This window comes from Danio rerio, chromosome 17 (assembly GCF_052040795.2).
Source record: "Danio rerio strain M-AB ecotype USA chromosome 17, GRCz13ab, whole genome shotgun sequence".
In the NCBI taxonomy this organism is placed as follows: Eukaryota; Metazoa; Chordata; class Actinopteri; order Cypriniformes; family Danionidae; genus Danio; species Danio rerio.
Window position 1 is genome coordinate 18,476,366 of NC_141037.1, and position 20,374 is coordinate 18,496,739.

Sequence of the window (20,374 nt, forward strand, 5' to 3'; positions counted from 1 at the left end):
GGTCAGGTTGGGAGATGACCAGCTAAAACCAGATTGACCAGCCTAGCCAGGCTGGGAGTCCAGCCAAAACCAGCCATGTCCTGCCTAAACCAGGCTGGTGAAGCTGGTTTTAGTTGGATTTAGCTGGTCATTTTCCAGCCTGACCAGCTAAGACCAGGCTGGAAATGGCTGGAAACCAGCCTGGAAATGGCCAAAACCCCTCTAAAACCAGGCTGGTCAACCAGCTAAAACCAGCCAACCAGCCTATGCTGGTTTTATTTTCCTCATTTAAAGTAGAAAAATGTTTACAGGTTGAACATTTTCTGATCCCAAAACTCAGTGATTATTGTTTTTGAAAATATAAACAGATGTTTCAATATAATGTTAACATACTTTCTCTGTGAATTTATGTTTTGAGTTTTTACGGCAAACATCACGTGATAAAAACAACTGGACTTCCTCCTCAATATTCGCGGGTTTGAATTGATAATCTTCAGAACGTCTGAACATGTAATATAACGCATATTGACTCTTATGTGAATTTCAATACACAAATAGTACTTTAAAATATTTTGAATTAATTACAAGAACGTTATGACCAAACATATATTTTTCTTACTTCAATAAATCCGTTTGACTGGTCCTCCCAGTGTTCAAGGTTACAGCTGTGGTGAATGAACATGTACTAATTCTACAGGAATCAAAAAGAACTGCTGCTAAGATGCTAAGATTGCATAAAGCAAGCAGTCAAAGAGGGGACATTTTAATGATGTTGCATTCGGTGAAAAACAAAATGTTCCCCTGCATCACTGCAGCATGTAATCGAGCCTTCGCCTTCCTAAGCACAGGTGCATCACTGCCATCTGGTGGATGAAAAGCTTCATTACAACAGAATGGCGCATTCATTGCCAAATCATCCAGCAAGAATTGTGTTGCCATTGTGGAGCCATTCCATACACGGCTTATACAGTTTACTGTGCACAAACAGTACAGAGTGATGTTTCTTTCATGCTGGGCTGTGAACATAAAAACCTACTCACGTTCATTTTTGGATGCTGTGTGGGAGAGATAAACGTAAAACACACACACACACAAAGTTGTTCTATTCATGTATGAAATGAGGAACTGAATTCAAACGGTGTCGGATAGGTCTCTGTTTGTAAAACATAACAGATGCGTCTTTAAAAAAAGTTTGTATTTAAGCAAGTTGGAAATATCAGACGATCTGGTGGCATCTTGTGTCCTGAAAATGTGAAATTAAATGTTAAAGAAATACATTTGCTTTATTCAGATATCATAACAACAGTGACGGACACCTACATAAAGTCATAAAGCATTTTCAAATTGTGCACACTTTGACATTAAACCATTAAATGTGCATTAGTTGAGCATCTTGTAAGGCTTGTAGTTGTTGTTTGTATAAAAGAGGCGTTTGTCTTTGATAATCTGATTATCAAGCATGCTGACATTTCACATTCATGCAATGGACTTGAGCAACAAAATGTGAAGATGATACAACAAAAGACCAAACGGTTTAAGGTTGATATGATTTTATTAGTCAACAACATGTAAACGCAACATACTGAACATAAAAGGAGACTTTTTGTTCGAGACAACAGAGGATGTTATGAAAGATGGAACTGTAATGATGGACAATTGGTTTTGTGATGCTTGGACATGCCAGAAAATGTTTAAACACAAAGTTGTACTCAAACAAGACTATAACAGATCAAATAAATAAGAAAGAAAACACAAAGAACAAAAAAGTGAAAGACAAAACCAAAATTCAATAAATAAAAATCAAACTTACACATTAAATGTTCAAAAATCAAAAGATAACAGCATGCACTGAGAAATGTGGCAGAAATCTCATGTACATACAAAAATGGATATTAGCGATGAAGAAATATTAGTAAGTGAAGAAATATTCCTTTGTGGATCAAGTGATGTGTGTTCTGATCTTTTGAACAAGTTTGGCATTTAACATACAATCATTCGCAATGATTAAATTATATTCGCCTTTCTAACCTTTTATTAGAAGGTAATGTTGTAAGATAATCTTTGTCTAGTTTGTTCTGCTGATGTAGTAGGTGTACTATTATTCTGAAATCAAATAACAAGTGTAGTATAGTAAAATTCAAATACACAGACTTTTATGTCATTATTTCATACATATTTTTCACTCCCATTTAAAATATATATTCTCAAAACTCTTTAAATTACAGATCTCAACTTCCTTCACTTTAAAACTGTAAAAATGTTAGATATACACATTATTGTTCAAAATTTTATATTTTTAATTTAGAAAAACCCCACCAAGGATTCATTTATTTGACCAAATATACAGTAAAACAGATACATTTTGATTCAGCACTGAAAATTCAGCATTGCTACCTCAAAAAATTATATATATATATAATTTTTAATAATAAATATATAAAAAAATATATTTCATTTTTTTTGTGGTAGCAATGCTGAATTTTCAGTAGGGCTACACTGTGTCTGTGGCTGTGTGAACATTTTAACATTGGAGAGTTTAAAACATTTGACCAAAAGAAATGTTAATGTTTGTAACTTTAATAAATTTTACATTATATACTATGCAGTGTTGATTGCTCAATAGGGTATATGCACAACTAGTGTCTCTTCCCATACAGATAATCTTCCAATGAAGGGTTAATATGACTTCTTTCAATTTCATACAGTTCCTTTTACAGCATCGATGTTGTAATGTAATTAAGATCTTCTTGTACATTCAGAGACCCGCTTTCTATCGTATATCAATCAGGCAGTGAAGATTGTTAATTCTTGAAAAAAACAATTTTTTCAGCACATTTCTAAACATAATAGCTGTAATAACTCATTTCTAATAACTAATTTATTTTATCTTTGCTATGATGACAGTAAATAATATTTTACTAGATATTTTTTAAGACACTTCTATACAGCTTAAAGGCTAATAATTCTGACTTCAACTGTATATCGCAGAAATACAAAATGTTTTTAATATCAGTCCTAATTTTCAGCATCATTTCTCCAGACTTAAATGATCCTTAAGATATTTGGCGCATTTGTATTATTTTCATTATCAATTGTGAAAACAGGTGTGCTGATTAATATTTTTGTGTAATCCATAGCACATGTTTTGATAATTGTTTGATGAATAGACACTCACAAATATCGCCAACCTGATTTCACCAAGCAGGGCTTGTTCCTGGATTAACATCTATGTTGATCCTGGAACAACATTCCAATCTGCCAATCAGAAGTAAGTGATAAGTTCAAAGTTTATGTTAAGTTTAGGCTTACGGTTGGGTTTATGCACTTCTACATGACTGTTTTCCAACTTTTATTCCCGTATGATCTTGGGAATCATTTCCACTTATGGTTGAATTTAGGGGTAGGGAATAGGTATGGATTACATTTTTGAACAAAAATTATGTTTCAGGATCAACATAAATATTAATGCAGGCTCATATCGTACTTGGCAAAATCATGACGTGCCACAAATATAATGTATTAATATTATAAATTCCTTTACTGTCATTTGAATCAAATTAACAAATCCTTGCAGACTAATAGTACTGTTCAATTAATTTATAGTGAAGCTTATTTGCATAGCGCTTTTCACAATAATTATTGTTTCAATGCAGCTTTACAAAGGGTGCACATTATTACATTACAATAAAAATCTGAAGTTCTATATAAGGTAGTGTATAAGTACAACACAATGGTCATAATTACCTAATAGCTGCCCATATTCTCATTTGATTTTTAATGGTTTAAGGTCAAAACACATCAGATTAATTGCATAAAGTTCCACCATGACAAAATACTGCAATGTAAATACTCCTTCTCTGCAATATCATTAATTGAAATAAGCGAAGACTTGGCTGATCCTAGCATGACCAATGTGGCCAATAAGACTATTAATCCGCCAGTGTGCTCAGCAGAAAGCAGGCTGGGTGAGAGATGAGACGAGCAGGGTGAGAAAGATGGAGTGATGGTGCAGTGAGGTGGAGGTGGAGTTGGAACTACTGTTTGCATTCATGAGAAAGAACGGGCTCCTGGAGCTCGAGTTGTTAGAGGGTGTACCTTCGCATCCTCGCTCGATCTGGCCGCTGCGGAACAGGGCGTCGTTTATGAGGTCAGGAAGGCGTCCGTTCAGGTCTACGGATGCCAGGCAGCCTTTAAAGCCCTCTCTGGAGGCCACGAGCTTCGGAAGGTTGTTGTACATGTTGGGCCCCAATCCGGCAATGAAGAGGTCACCTAAAGACAACACGAAAGCGTATGTTCACAATTACAATATGATTGCGTGCATGAGAATGTATGAGTTTTTCTTTTCAGCTGAAAGCATACTGAAGTATGGGTTTTCATTTACACAATGCAAGTTGCTGACAAGTGTAAATCTCTTTTGAGAATAAAGAATAAAATATTCATATAAAGTTCAATAAATTAAGTAGAACATATTACGTGCAAAAATACAAGGGATGTCGTTAATCAATGAGTAGTTTAATTGATAAGCTTCAAATTAAACTACTTTGTGAAAGTTTCTTCTGTTGCTCCCCCTTGTGGTCGATAAACGCATCTGCTTATTACCAGAATTGTAAAACTGCAACTCGCATTCATTTGTTGACAGAACCTGGCAGAACGGGGGTAAGCGGACACCTCAATTGTAAACCATGTCCACCAACCAGAAAAAGTAGCCTGTGTTACACTGTTCAACAAATAACATGGCAGCCAGTTTGCGTTCGTGTTCCATATTAGACCCTGTCAGAGAAGACAATAGTAAAAGGAGTCTTATTTAGAGTTTGTTTTACCACACAAATGTGTTCTTGGAGCTTCGTATGATTACAGATGAACCATTCAAGTCACATGAAAGGTTTACAATATTTTTGGTTTACAATGTTTTTACTTTAACATCCTTTCACCGTTTTAGTCTATGGAGGATGAGGGAGCTCTCAGATTTCATCTTAAGTGTCTTAATTTGTGTACTGAAGATAAATAAATGTCTCAAGGGATTGTGACGCCATGAAGGTGAGTAATTATTAAAAGAATTGTCATTTTTGGATGGACTGATCCCTTAATCAACCATTAATAAGGTGTATTGATTTCAAGGATTATCGACAGTTAATTGTTATTGATTGATCATTGCTGGCATTCTTAGCATACATTGTGGACAACCGGACTGAAAAACTAGTTTTCCGAAGAGAGGAAGTCGCCACCTACTGGGATGGCCATGCTTATTAAATGTTTTATTTAACTTTTTTAACGTTTTCCGTGGCTCTGGCAGTTTAAACATTCCTGAATTTTTAATACCAGCCTTAGCCAACTGTAATCGTTTGTTTTGGTTTAATTTCCACAACCCAGTGCAGAGCCTCGGGAACCAGAGACAGGCTGGCATGGCCTCCCCCTGATTCTATTACATCGCTTTTAGTGATATTCATGGTCCCATGAGTAAATGAATAAACTTTACAACGTTGAAAGTATTCAAAAGTGCAAAGAGAAAGGTTTCAGTTTTTCGTAAATTATGTAATTGTAAGCATATTTGTTTACGTACCTTTAAGGTCCAGATTTTTAGCGCCATTGACGACCTGACTCACTGCCTTGGCATCGACTTTGAGTGTGTGGACGTTACTGTTGTCTCTTGTGATGACAACATTATGCCACTGGTTGTCATGGAGAGCTCGTTCACTGTTGCCTTTGATTACATTGGGCCCGTTGCCGAGATTAAACACATAATGTATATACCTAAAAGATGGGAAAGAGAAGGTCAGATTAATGAGAAAGTAGAAATAACATATTAAATTAAAGCTGCAAGCGGCATAATGGGGGTTCAAGCATTAAAGAACTTTTAATGCTGATCAAGTCAGAATTTATGGCTGATTAAAACCCATCCTTAATGGACAATGTTAACACACAGGCAATTTTTTTATGGCTAAACTATTATATAAATAGATATAATAATGTATATAAGTGATGTGATATAAATTATTTAATAAACTGTTTTATTGACAGGAGATGTCTTTGAGAAAAGCTGCCCAGAAAGGTCAAATCACCATATGATTTGTAGATTAAGTGTGTTTGTGAGAAGCTGTGTAAAATCAGCTTTTTTTTTTTTTTTTTTGCTGTGGATAGCATAGGCAGCAGCAATAAGTGGTCTTGTGCCGCCATCTAGTGGCTAAAATGGTAACTGAACCACTGAAATAAGCATAAAGACCTACTAAAACTACTGTTTTTCAGAGACCCTTTCTACTATTATAGCGCCACCTATTGTGTGATGCCTACAAAAGTTTGCACACTTGTTTACAATCATGTAACATGAGTACAACAAATTGAAGTTTTGAGTTTTCTTTACATGTCAACAGGCATGCAGGTCCCAAAAGACACTCTCTTTTAGTAAATGTGCCTGTTACAGCCATCCAAAATGGAAAGTTCAACTTTTTTTTTTTTTTTTTTTACAATAATTGTTCATCTACTCAGTCCAGTATGTGCTTAAACCCCTAATTCTCTGACTCTTTCTATTTGTTTATATAAACAAATCAATGAGTGATTACTGTTCTCAATGAGTTGTTCCCATTTCTCTTCTTTAAAAAAAAAGTAATAAAAGTAATAAAAGTTGCCGTCTCAGCTTATATAGGTCAAGATATGGCAAACTGAGTACGGGTTAATCATTAATCATTTTTGGCTTATTATAATACAAATGATATTTCTGATTAAGTGCCAATAACAAATATACAAAAACATAAATAACTAATAAATAATTTGAAAACCCAGTTAGCATTCTTTAGAGTTAGTATGCTTTATGAAAACCTTTTCTTTTAGTTTTCATCATTACACTTGTTTTTTTTATGCTATTTATATATGCTATTCATGCTGTCCTGTTTTGCAAATAAATCTTAAACTTTGTTACTTCAAAAATACATAAAGTTATTTTTACTAATGAATACTGAAAATCATGAAATGTATTGGTTGATTTAATATTAAAAATAAAACAATTACTGAACAATTTTAGTGGTGAAATGTATTATAGTGGGAAAAAAATGCTCAAAATTTGGTTTAACAAAGTTTAAAATTGTCTTATTTTTGTCCAAGACAACATTTAATTTATGATGGATTATTTATTTTTAATTTGTATGGTTTGTTTGCTCTTACCCAAACAATGCATTAAATAAATTATTTTACCTTTAATTACTGTAAATTGAAAAAAAAAATTAAAGTAAATTTACTTAAAATACAGTTTGGCACACTAAATTAATTTTAGTTTAGTTTAGATCAAATTTCCAGCTTACTTCAACTATTGAATGCTGAGAAGATCCATAAAAATACATTACATCAGCATGTCTTTTCCTCAACTGTCAAGGTAAAATCCATAACTTAAAGTGGTTACTTTTTCTTCAACGTACTTACCCTTTCACCAGCTCCACAGCGATGAAATCACTTCCGTCCCCGCTGTTGAAGAGGATGAATCCATCCGCAGAGGTCGTCTTGAACTGGAAGAAAAGGTGCATGGAGGTATAAGCCTGCAAGGTGGCAAGACTCAAGTAACTGTTCTTTGACTTGAACGTCACAGGGTCTGCGATGATGGAGCGCATGCCAAAGCGAGCGTTGAGTTCGCAGAAGTCGATGTCACCGTTCTTGCACAGGTCGATGTACAGCAGGCCGTTGAACTTCAGGCTCTGCAGGTGACCGATGAAGCTGGAGGGGATCATGGAGACGAAGCGGCGCTCAGTCATCACACCAGTCTCGATGTTGTGGAACTCTAACCGGGTGTGATCGCCCACCATCTGACCTACAAACCACAGCAGGTTGGAAAGGAAAACAAGAAAAAAATGCTGCTATACTACACCCTTAAACAATAATGCACTGCTGTACAGGCAGAAAAAATGCTGTTTGTACCATCAAAACCCTTATTCAAGCACTGAGTCAGACACTTCAACTATTGGCTACACAAAGTCAGTCCTACTTAAGCCAGCGCAGCAATGAACCTGAACTAAAACTATGTTTTTTATTGCTGTGAAACACTTGAGTTCGGCTAAGCAATTGCCAAAAATGGCCTACAGTTTATCAAAACCACAAAATCTTTAAAAACTAGCAACCTTCACACAGTTACTTCTTTAGTTGTCTTCCATCAAGTGCTTCAATTATATGAATCTAATAACCCATCAAGAATTGTGCTTGTCTTTCAGATTGAGGACCAAGGATAGTACCTTCTGCTACGTCATCGTCAACCGTTAGCTTGTAGCTTTTGCCCCTCCGGATCACGCGCACAGTATGCCATTCATTATCATTGAGTTTTTGTCCGGCATACAGTGTCTCTGGTCCTTTGCCTGAGAATGACGGTCAGGACATGTTAATTCCAACCTGAATGGTCTCTGACCAAACCTTTGCTTTCAGTGTGAAAAGGTAAAAAACCCAGATACATTGAATTTTATACTAAAATTACTGCATGCCAAGTAAGAGTTCAATTCATTCTAGCAATTACAAGAAAAGAGAAAGCAGAGGTTTGGTGCAGATCTTATTGAATATTACATTAAAAACAAAACATAAGCCTTAACAAAAAAAAAATTAACTAAATTGTTAAGCTTATTTTGTGACCATTTTACCACAAAAATCAAAGCAAAACCCTGTGATTAAATAGCTTAAACTCATAAAAGGTCTGGATACCACTCAAAGACAGTATTCTTATTGGTTTGACTGAAACAATATAAATGGATTTATCTGCTTAATAAAAGGCAGGCGGATAGCTTTTTTTAAAACACCCTGTGGTGAAAATGAAGTTAACGTTGTTTGAATGTTTATCTATTGTTTTTAATAGGTTTAAAGATAATCCACGTGTAAAAGTGTTTTTAAAAACTCCATCCCTCTATTGTCACAAGCATGCAACCAATCCTGTCAACTAGTGTGTGGAGCTTTTCATATCATGCTGTATCATATAAGCTCATATCATACTGTATCATAAGCATGTTCAAAACAAAATCATGAGCATCATCAGTTAAAACTGCAATAACAGGATATTAACAAAAGCAAAAAGACTTGGCAAATGCTCCAGTGAGTGTTTTTGCATTACCCAATCACAGTCATATCTACTGACACAATGGCAATCAGAGGTGTACATTATGATCCACTGACCCATTTATATTGATGTTAATGCAGGAAAATTGAAATGCAAGCTTGTTTTTTTTCACATTTTGCAGTATTTCAATGGTTCAAGTTTGGTGAACCTGTCGATTTGCATTTTATGTTGAACTATGCTGTTTTGTTTAGAAAAAATGCAGCAAAGTGTGATGTGACTATGGATGTAAAACTAACACTTAAGACTAGTCTTAAATCTTCTGATAAGGGGGGGAACAATACATTGTAATATTGAGATATTACAAAGCGACAATGCATATTACTGATGTAAAAGATAAGATTTAGGACATTGAGCTTGTTTTATTCAAGAGTCAGTTTGTTTTTTTTAGATAGTGTTATTCACTGTCAGACGCGAGTTGACACTTTAGATATACAGCATGTTTACCATAGAGAGGCAATAAGACATACATTAATTCAGTGTACATCCTCAGGTTGTAAATAACAAGTGATAAATCATTACTACATCAATAATAATAATAATTAATAATAATAATAATAATAATAATAATAATAATAATAATAATAATAATGAACCAATTATGTTTCATTTGTTGCACACAGAAATAGTTTAGCTTTATAAGGCCTCAATGCAGCATCAGGAGCTGCAGGTAATTATAACTTGCATGCATGTTTTTGTAAACTAAAAGTGACAACAATCACTGACTTAAGCAGCATTGGCTAGGGTGAACCTCCGCAAAGTGAATGTGGTGCATTAAATCATTATATTGCATTTAAAGTATCATGATTGTGAGAACAGTACTGAGATACATATGGAATTATGACTTGTATATCATTACACTTCTAATTATGACCGCTGTATCATTTGATGCACTCAAAGTCTATCATGATTGTTGCTTTAGTCAAATTCTGAATCCATTAAAAAAAGCAACTCGCCACTCAAAAATGTACTTTTACAACATGAATTGCGGGGCGAAGCAGTGGCGCAGTAGGTAGTGCTGTCGCCTCACAGCAAGAAGGTCGCTGGGTCGCTGGTTCGAGCCTCTGCTCAGTTGGCGTTCTGTGTGGAGTTTGCATGTTCTGCCTGTGTTCGCGTGGGTTTCCTCCGGGTGCTCCGGTTTCCCCCACAGTCCAAAGACATGCGGTACAGGTGAATTGGGTAGGCTAAATTGTCCGTAGTGTGTGTGTGTGTGTGTGTGTGTGTGTGTGTGTGGATATTTCCCAGAGTTGGGTTGCGGCTGGAAGGGCATTCGCTGCATAAAAACTTGCTGGATAAGTTGGCGGTTCATTCCGCTGTGGCGACCCCGGATTAATAAAGGGACTAAGCCAAAAAGAAAATTAATGAATTGCAGTTATGCATACTTACATATGCTCTCATTGTAAGAAGAAAAAAAATTCTGTTTATAAAAAATCTGTTTTACGGTAGAAAAAGTAGTGACTTTACTGCAGGAGGATTTTAAATCCACTTATGCAGAATTATTGACGCTATCTCACTCCAATTTGTAACTTTTGGATTTAGTAAACTCATATGAATTTGTATGATCTCATTGGTATATTTTAGCATGATTTTGCTCAATTAGTGGTAGGGTTTGGTTCCACTCCTCCTTTTAAAAATTGTAGACTTTTGTACACCTGAACTCATATGAATTAGCCACTAAACTGACAAAAGAGTAAAACAGCTACATGACTTTTGGGATCAGTCTGCATATGTAAAGCACAAAAAGGCCTGCAGTATATCCTCTTTAAACCAATGGCAGAAGCAAAGCAAAGAAGAATTATTTTTGCAGTTCCCTTTGGTAACAGCATTGATGCAATAATCACACGCTTCACCTTTAGTCAGAATCAAAGTTAATATACAAGAAAGCAATATATTTTATGATGCAACACATCTGAGGAGTTGAGTAGTCACAGAGGATAGCAGTGAGGCGTTTTGGATTCACCTCAGAGCATGCTATAATGTGGAGCGATGCTCCACATCCCTCAAAATCTCTTGCTCTTGGGAAATTGTGTTATGTACCTACCAGCATGCAGTTATCACTAGTTCCTGAGAAAAAAAAATACCTTTAGCCTTCTTCGACACTGATACAAATGTGTTGTGACCAACACGAAGCTTGCAATCTGCCATCACTAACATAGTTCAGATAACTGATCATGTCTATTTGATCAGAGATTTAAAAAAACAACACCTATTGCACTGTAACCTACTGCATAATGGAAATTTGGGTCTGTAAATGTAATACTATTTCTTATCACAGTTTCAAAACATCGTAATACGAGCAGAACAATGGAAACAATTACATTTTCAAAGCAAAAACGACAAAACGGTGCATAAATCCAACTGTATCAAAGACTTTGTGCACAGATTCTCCTGCCATATGCAGGTAATAATCTCAGAGCACTTAAAAATGCAGGTCTCATAACAGAAGCTTAAGAACTAATAGCTCTGATAAGCACATCATTCTAATTAGTGGCATTATATTAATCTGAGTGATGGAAAGTGTGAACTGGTGCAGGTAAAGAGATGTGAGACTAATCTAGCATGATGTGACTGCTTGCTACTTGATCAGAATGACTGATGAATGTGTGGTTGAGGATTACATTTACTTTGAAGCATTTGGTGCATTTCCAGCACTGCAAAGCCATCCCTCAATATTTGACACAAACACTTTATATCTAGAGTGACCTTACTGTATAGTCATTAGGATACAGTCATCCTGTCTGCAATCGTTATATTGCAGTATATTTCAATAATATTCTATTATTTCTAATTTGCAATATGCCATATTTCTTTTAGATTTCTATTATAAGCAGCCATGCATTTACAAATTCACACATTTGTAAAACATGCACACTGTATGCAAATATGAGACATCTGCATTAAGGTTTTCTTACCTCGTCATGCAAAATCATGATCACAATCAAATGTAAAGTATAGTGGTAACATTTTTCTCACCATTTTATTTTCCCTTTTTTTAAATGATGATCTTCAGAACACTGTCATTGAGAGGATCCAATACTTATTTTTGAGTAAAAGCATTTTTTGTGCCAAAACTGCAAAAACAATGTAATAAATAAATAATAAACTATCGTTGCTAAATTAATTGTAGAACTGAAAAAAGACATTTCTACACTTTAAATCTAAGAACAGCAGGCAATGGTTGAACTGCATGTTTCTGAAAGCATTTTTCTTTATAATAAATCAATACATTAATGATCATATAATTAAATGCAGTAATTTTCCTTACAAATAATGTGGCATTGCAAAATAAACATATTGAATCATATTACAAGAATAAGCAGAAAGTAGACCCAGCTATAACAATGTTAAATTATGCGCTTTGTATGCAAAAGTATTTTGCTTTATTTTTAGGCACAGAGCTGATATGTGGTGACTTCATAATGTGACTTTAAAACCTGAATTACAAATATACACTCCCTAATAAAAGTTTTGTCGCCCACCCTGGTTTCAGGAACAACAAATAATAGCTTGACATCTAGTTGATCATATGGCATCAGAAGTGGGTTATATGAAAGGCAAAGGCCTCTAGATTACTCTTGTTTTAGCTAAATAAAATATGGTCATGCCTTGATTTTTAATTAATTAATTAGAAAAGTAAGTTCTGACTTTGCTTAGACAAAAGTCTTGTTACTTAACAGAAATAATGTACAGTATAAAATATAAAGTCATGGTGCAGTGGAAAAAGAATTAATATCCCATGGCTCCCATAAGCTGAGACGTATCCATATATCTCAGCAATGACTCAAAGAACTTATTAATGAAGTGATCTGGAATGGCAAAGAAAGTGGTCTTACAGGACTCCCAGAGTTCATCAAGGTTCTTTGGATTCATCTTCAATGCCTCCTTCTCCTTCTTTTTACTCCAGACATGCTCAATAATCATTATATCTGGTGACAGGGCTGGCCAATCTAGGAGCACCTTGACCTTTATCGCTTTTAGGAACTTTGATGTGGAGGCTGAAGTATGAGAAGGAGCGCTATCCTGCTGAAAAATTTGCCCTATCCTGTGGTTTGTAACATAATGAGCAGCACAAATGTCTTGATACCTCAGGCTGTTGATGTTGCAATCCACTATGCAGATCTCTTGCATGCCTCCATACTCCAAACCATGATTACTCCTTCACCAAACTTCACTGATTTCTGTAAGAATCTCAGGTCCATGCGGGTTCCAATAGGTCATATGCAGTATTTGTGATGATTGGGATGGAGTTCAACAGATGAATAATCTGAAAAGATCTTCTGCCATTTTTCCAAATGATCAACTAGAAGTCAAGTTATTATTTGTTGCTCTTACAACTGGGAACGACGACAAGACTTTTGTCAGGTAGTGTAGTTGTAAAGGTTGCAAATAAAATATACTTCCACATGCACAATAATGTCTCATAATAACGCATGCATTAACTTGAAATACTGCATTCCTTAGTCATTTAGAAGATACCATCAAATTAAAACTCTCCTATATGAGATGCTAATAGAGCAGGAAATAGATTGACATGACAGGCAAATTATAGGCCGTCGAAAACCAGCCATGATTATTAAGTCACCACCATTTTAAAATCGTGTTCCACGAACTGACCCTGTCACTAGATGCAAACTCTCCTTGACTAAATGGAGGAAAAGGTACAAGACTTAAGACATTGCTTTCAACATCATTAGGAGCAAAATGAAACTTGAGTGTTAACTTACTGGAGTTACAGTTTATCCTGATACAGTCTAGATGGGGGAAAATAAGTGACAGATGAAATTGCATCCTTCAAGGTTACAGCTGCAGACATCCAAAAACAATAATTCCACCCTTCCGGGGACGTCCACATGCAAAGAGACGGCCATTTTGTTTTTTGATATATCAAATAGATTACGATTTAATGTAAAGACTATGTCTATTAGAAATAGATGAAGATATTATACATGTCCATGTATATGTAAACAACAATTTAATGGCCAATTGTTTAAATGGCTAAACAGATTAAACTGATATAAGCAATTTCACTTAATAAAATGGCCGCTTGGAGCTCACCAACCACAAAGATTATTCAACCCACAGCTTAATTTAGTTTTATTTACCAAACAAAGCATTGAAATTTTCTCCCTAAGCTTCTGCCCCATTGAAAACACACCAGCTCATTAGCTAAATTTGCTATATAGGCTAGCTTTAAATGCATTTAGCAAGAAGTTGGCGTAAGGGCAGATTTTCTTGAATGTACATCAATTTTGATAGCACTAAAAGCTACTATAAGCTCATTTTGATGCTCTGAGTTGGGTTCTGTGTGGCTGGATTTACCATGTGTCGTCAACCGCAACAGAAAAGTGGGAGCAAACAGCCTCGATACAAAAAGCACCAGCACCATGCAGTGGCCTCAGTACCTCCAAACTAGATCTTCTTCCTGAGGTCTGACGTGTCAAAATGAGCACTCAACATGCTAGCTAACCGACAACTGTGAACTTGTGCAGTGCAAAAAGTGAAAGGACTTGGATTTTGAAAGCTACTGAGACTACAAACACGCCAAACGTTTGTGGTTTACATCTGACAGGCTGATTTCAGGATGAGTTCTGAGTGTATGCGGTGGTTCTTGTCTCTTTCAGTATGTTTACAGCGTGCGTTCGTCTCTGCTAGGACTGAGCTGTCGCAGACCATCAGTTCTACTGTCAAACCTCAGGCTGTTTCCTGCAGTGAGGTGCGAGTTATGTCACTTTCTTTAATGATGACACAGTGACTTAATGAGCAGTTATTCTGTCTGATCTTTGGTCTAGCAAAAACGGTGTGGTGTCGAGGATTGAGAGGTGCTACCAGCTGCAGGTGAAGCTGAGAGCTCTGTTCTCGGGCTGTTTGCCGACCGGGCCGCAGGCTAAGGGCCTTTGAAGGGGTGAATACCATCTTTTAACAAAGCATGGAGAATGTGTGTGTCAGAGAACGGGAGAAGTGGGAGGGAGAGGTGACCGGGGTTTAAAGGATGTGATGTAACAGAAAGGAAATACCAACCAAAGCACAAATGCGGTACGAATGGAACCAACTGAGACAGAACGTGAAGTTTGCCAGAAAAAGAGTTACTGAAAATATGACAAGAACTAGTGTTAAGTTGACAATCAGAAAGTCACAACACTTGGAAGGGGTTTGCAATCATAAAAACAAAGAAAAAAATTAAGCATCATTTAAAAGTTAGTATCGAACAACAAACAAATAAAAATGTTATGCTGGTATGCAGTGCTGTGACTGTCTCGAAGGAGTTTTTGGCTTCACTATGACAATGATCATGGCTTTATATTCAAAAGATGCACCAAACATTGTGTCAGGTAGGTCTGGGCAGTATGGTGGTTTTATACTCTATACTGAACAGATCATTTTATAGCACAATATTATGGTTAATAAAGAAAACAATAAAAATATTTTAGAAATATCTCAGGTTCTACAGGTTTCAAGTCAAATTTCAGAGTTTTTAAGATTCTTTTAGGACCATTTAAATGAAATTTTAGACTTATACAGGGCTAAACACTAATAATTATTTGTAATGGCATGGTTTGCCACAAAAACTAAACAAAGCAAATGTAATTATTTCTTGGGGATATACTTTAATCTGTCAAAACAAGACAATTGTAGCTGTAAACACTATTTTCAACATAATATTTCTTTTTTTTTTTTAATGACAAGTTTATCATTGTTAAAAGTATTTTTACTGTAGAGGGAATTACATAAATAATCAACATATTTGTTTGTTGGCCTTTTGGTCCAAATTGATTAAGTATATCTTCTATGCAACCTAATGCATTACTCTTATAAAACCATAAGTTTCATGTCTATTTATAAATATTATGTCTACTAGCCCTTATTTCTGTAAATAGTTTTTGTATGAATGGAAGATAACGTAAAGGGATAAACTGCTCTGTTATGAGGAACTGTGTAATTGTTTTTAGTTTTCTTTCCCTGATTTTATTAGGATGGATTGTTGGTGATTGCATGTATGTCGGCCCAATTGGGTAGCTGTACTTGGACAAAGAAAAATTAAGACCTGTTTAAAAATGTATAAGACATATAACACAATTTTTTTAGAGAATTTAAGGCATTTTAAGACTTTTAAAGCCCCCGCGGACACCCTGAAAATGAAATTTCTGATTAATCCCAAACAATAAAAATGTATATGTAAAATTGGACACAGCTGCTTAAATAAAAATGCCGTGCATGAAATGCTTTACAATTTAATTCAGAATATAAATAGGCTGCAGGTCGCCATAAATAAAACATTTACATACTTTATAAGCCTGTATTTTAGTTGTTCTGACTCCCTGTCAAGTGATTTATTTATTTTATTTATTTATTTTCCAAGATATGGACCCTTTTCACAAGCCTGTTATGACGCATTTAACAGTCATCACCATCTTAAGCCTTTGACTGCCCATATACTGAATGGTTGACCATGTTTTTACAATTTTAAATAATGACTGTTTTAAATAATGGCTTACATACACAGTATTGTTTGTTTACAAAAAATAAAATAATAATATAATAAAAATCAAACAAACATTCTGTTGCACTACTACACTGGATTTTGGTTTTATTGTTAAAAAAATAAATAAAAGTAAGAAAGAATTTTAAATGAGAAACTGAAATAATTTATGGCATACTTCAAATAAATAAAGGTAATTTAGTATTCAAAAATGTTTTATTGTGAATATTTTAAAATAAATTGGTCATACTTTCAGATTGTTTATAGTATATGTATTAAGTCTGGTACTTTTACCATAAATCGACATATCAACCATTTGGTAGAGGCTGATATTTTAGAAATAGGATGTGTTGAAAAAAAATGCATCGAATGTGTTAGCAACATAGAAGTTAAGAAATGCAATCCAAATATTCTTGGTGGAGTAGTTAGTGTTAATTCCTTGAAAGTGTTTAATATTTAAATAAAATAAAAAACATGTATTAATGTATGTATTATCTTTGCTTTAAATGACAAAAAATGAATTACGGCGAGGTGTTTCTAATGCAGTGTCTATAGAACAGGACAGTTAATTTAACATTATTTTCTCCTCTGGGTGCCGTCATCAGTCTCACACATTTTTTTTTTCTTTTTCTTAAAGTCTTGATAACACCATCATGGAGTCTTTCTTTTATTATTTGAGCAAATAAGATTGTAAAAAAAATTGTTTTATTCTCTTATTCATTGCACTTTAAGTTTTCCCAACTATGACGACTTCCTCTACTGAGAAACCCGAAAATGTGGAAAGGGTCTTTTGAGCTTTATTTTTTATTTTGCATTCCATATCGCAAGAATTATAAGGGGATCAGGTTTTCTAGATAAAATGTCACCAAATTCACACAACTTTAATAAAAAAAAAAACCTCACATATAATAATATGTGAATTATTATGTGAACACAATCCTGAGAACCATTCCAAGGTTAATACATTTTGTTTGTTTATTTAATTTGAAATATTTTCAATTAAAATATTTTAAATGTTCCTCTTTAGTAACTACATTTATCTTGTCATGTTCTGAAATAAATGACATAATAAACACTATTTTATTTAAAAATCCCCTAACAAATAACTTTATTGTAGTATGTTAAATACTTTATTATATGTACAGTAAAATTATAGCATGCAGTTTTATTATTATTAAATTACAGTTCATACCGCCCATCCCTAGCATCAATTAATAAGTACAATTTGAGTTCAATTTACTGTCAATTACTTTAAAAGGAAAACAATCAATTTAAACGGAACATAATTGAATGTCTGGTGAACCATGCAAATAAAGAGAAACAAAAAAACAACATCTTAATATATCGTATTAATGAAGGTAATGATGAACTGGGAGGGTGGCTCTGGAATGACAGACAGAAAGAGAGAGAAAGGAAAGAGAGACAGATAAATAGAGAGAGAAAGAGAGAAAGAAGAAGCACTGCATCCTGAAGGAGGGGGTTTTATACAATACCTAAGTTGACCGTGAGTTTGACGCGACTGCCGTCCAGCTCTAGCCGAAGCGTATCGGCGGAGTCGCGTGACGTGGTGGCCATGAGCAGGCCGTATGCCCGCTGAGACATGAAGCGCAGAGAAACGTCCTCCGCTTCAGTGTGCATAACGGTCGGCATCACCACTTTCATATACATGCTGCCATCGTAGCTCAAGATGGACGCCTCTGTAGACAAAACACACAAGATCTGTTTTTAGAAAAACATTATAGTTTATGAAGTAAATACTGTGAGAGGATTAGGGCTGCACAATATATTGTTTCATATCGATATCGCCATGTGATCATTCCCAATATTACATCACAGAACATGCAAAGTTAAGTCTGTATTTTAATTTAGCTGTGTTTTTGAGGCTTGTATATTGATTATAAAAACATTCATGCATAAGAAATTGTATCATTTGTAACTTTAACAACGATTAACTAGTTTCATTTTGATTCATTTACCTAAAAACTCTTAAAAACACTGTAAAACACTGTTTATTTCAATTGTATTGTTTTCTTTATTGTATTAATCTATTTTTGTAGATTGTTTATAATATGCTGATGCACTCCCCTACAGAATCATACCAATCAGACTAATTATTTACAAATAGATATATCAAGTCATCTGGTTTAATTGTTTTCAAATCGTAATATGTACTCACTGGCCACTTTATTAAGTACCCCTGTCCAACTGCTTGTTATCACAAATTTCTAATCAGCCAATCACATCGCAGCAACTCAATGCATTTAGGCATGTAGACATGGTCAAGACGATCTGCTGCAGTTCAAACCGAGCATCAGAATGAGAAAGAGAGGTGGTTTAAGTGACTTTGAAAGTGGCATGTTTGTTGGTGCCAGACGGGCTGGTCTGAGTATTTTAGAAACTGCTGATCTACTGAAATTTTCACGCACAACCACCTCTAGGGTTTACAGAGAAGGGTCTGGAAAAAAAAAATTTTAAATCCAGTAAGCGGCAGTTCTGTGGGTGCAAATGCCTTGTTGATGCCAGAAGTCAGAGGAGAACGGCCAGACTGGTCCGAGCTGTCAGAAAGGCAACAGCAACTCAAAAAAAAAAAACAATCACTACAACTGAGGTATGCAGAAGAGCATCTCTGAACACACAACACGTCCAAACTTGAGGCGGATGGGCTACAGCAGCAGAAGACCACATCGGGTGCCACTCCTGTAAGCTAAGAACAGGACACTGAGGCTACAATTCGCACAGGTCCACCAAAATTTGATAATAGAAGATTTGGAAAAACGTTGCCTGGTCTGATGGGTTTCGATTTCTGCTGTGACATTCGTATGGTAGGGTCAGAAATTGGCTTCAACAACATGAAAGCATGGACCCATCCTGCCTTGTATCAACGGTGCAGGCTACTGGTGACCTCTGTGACCCCAGGATCAATAGGTATAACTTTTGTTTTGTCTGTTTTTTTTTATCCATGTATTTTTATGAATCACCAGTTTCAGCTAAAACTTAACTAAAGGAGAAAAAGTCACATACCTATTGAATGGTCCGAGGGGGAGTAAGTTAACATCAAGTTTTTTTTTTTTTTTTATTCGGGAGAACTGTTGGTTACTTTTCCTTTATTTTTATTTGTTCTGACATAACACATTTTAGACTCACAAAAAAAGGTTTCAATAAGAGACCACGTTTATGTTTATGAGTATTTATTGTTGTTGTTATTTTTTATCCTGCACACTATATGACATTACTTTCGGATATAAAATTAATATGTTGTCAGTTAGACTTTTTATGACATAGAATAACCCCAAAAAGGTGCCATGATTTCAGACATGTTTTTATTTTTTTTTAGACAACACAGTAATAATGTTTTCACTTCAGAAGACTAGAACAAAGTAATACCTGGTGGAACAATTTTCAATCACAACAAATCACAACTATTAATTTGACTAAATATCATTTTCTGACAAAAATAGTTTTATTTGAAATATTATCAGACCTTAATAGAATAAAACAAAAACTAACATTTTACTCAAATCCAAACCTAATAAATCCAGAGAAGCTAAGAAATGTTTCCCACAAAGCATATATATTTCAGTGTTTTTACAGTCCTAAATAACATTGCAAAACAGCAAAAAACAATAGCCTGCACAGTCAAGGTGATGGCTGACAAAAAAAGAAAGAAAGTCATCTTCCTGTGGAGACGTTTGACTAAATTCAAGTTAACACATTCTGTGCAAGTCTCCCACAGGTTTCCATTAACTGGCTCAACAGGTAAATGAACAGATCGCTCCTGCCACAGGGAATGTTGAAGACATCTGCTCTTTTCAGCCAGCTGACACACAGACGGACAGCCAGACACA

The 20,374-nt window shown here is 35.1% G+C and overlaps 1 protein-coding gene across 37 annotated transcripts in view; it reads right to left on the bottom strand.

Annotated features, from left to right (window-relative positions):
• Positions 1–20,374, bottom strand: part of nrxn3a (neurexin 3a) — a 546,850-nt gene that overhangs the window by 363,583 nt on the left and 162,893 nt on the right. For 21 of the 37 annotated variants that reach the window (XM_087289302.1, XM_087289301.1, XM_087289300.1 and 18 more), the window contains 6 exons: positions 18,023–18,226; positions 13,777–13,803; positions 8,190–8,309; positions 7,390–7,771; positions 5,540–5,730; positions 4,075–4,248 (listed from right to left, as the gene is read on the bottom strand). In XM_087289302.1, the coding sequence (XP_087145428.1) occupies positions 4,075–4,248; positions 5,540–5,730; positions 7,390–7,771; positions 8,190–8,309; positions 13,777–13,803; positions 18,023–18,226 (1,098 nt within the window). Of the gene's footprint in view, positions 1–249; positions 1,035–1,512; positions 2,370–2,842; positions 4,249–5,539; positions 5,731–7,389; positions 7,772–8,189; positions 8,310–13,776; positions 13,804–18,022; positions 18,227–20,374 lie in introns of those variants that run through there. The other 16 variants (XR_015512694.1, XM_087289297.1, XM_087289291.1 and 13 more) reach the window with 6 other exon arrangements.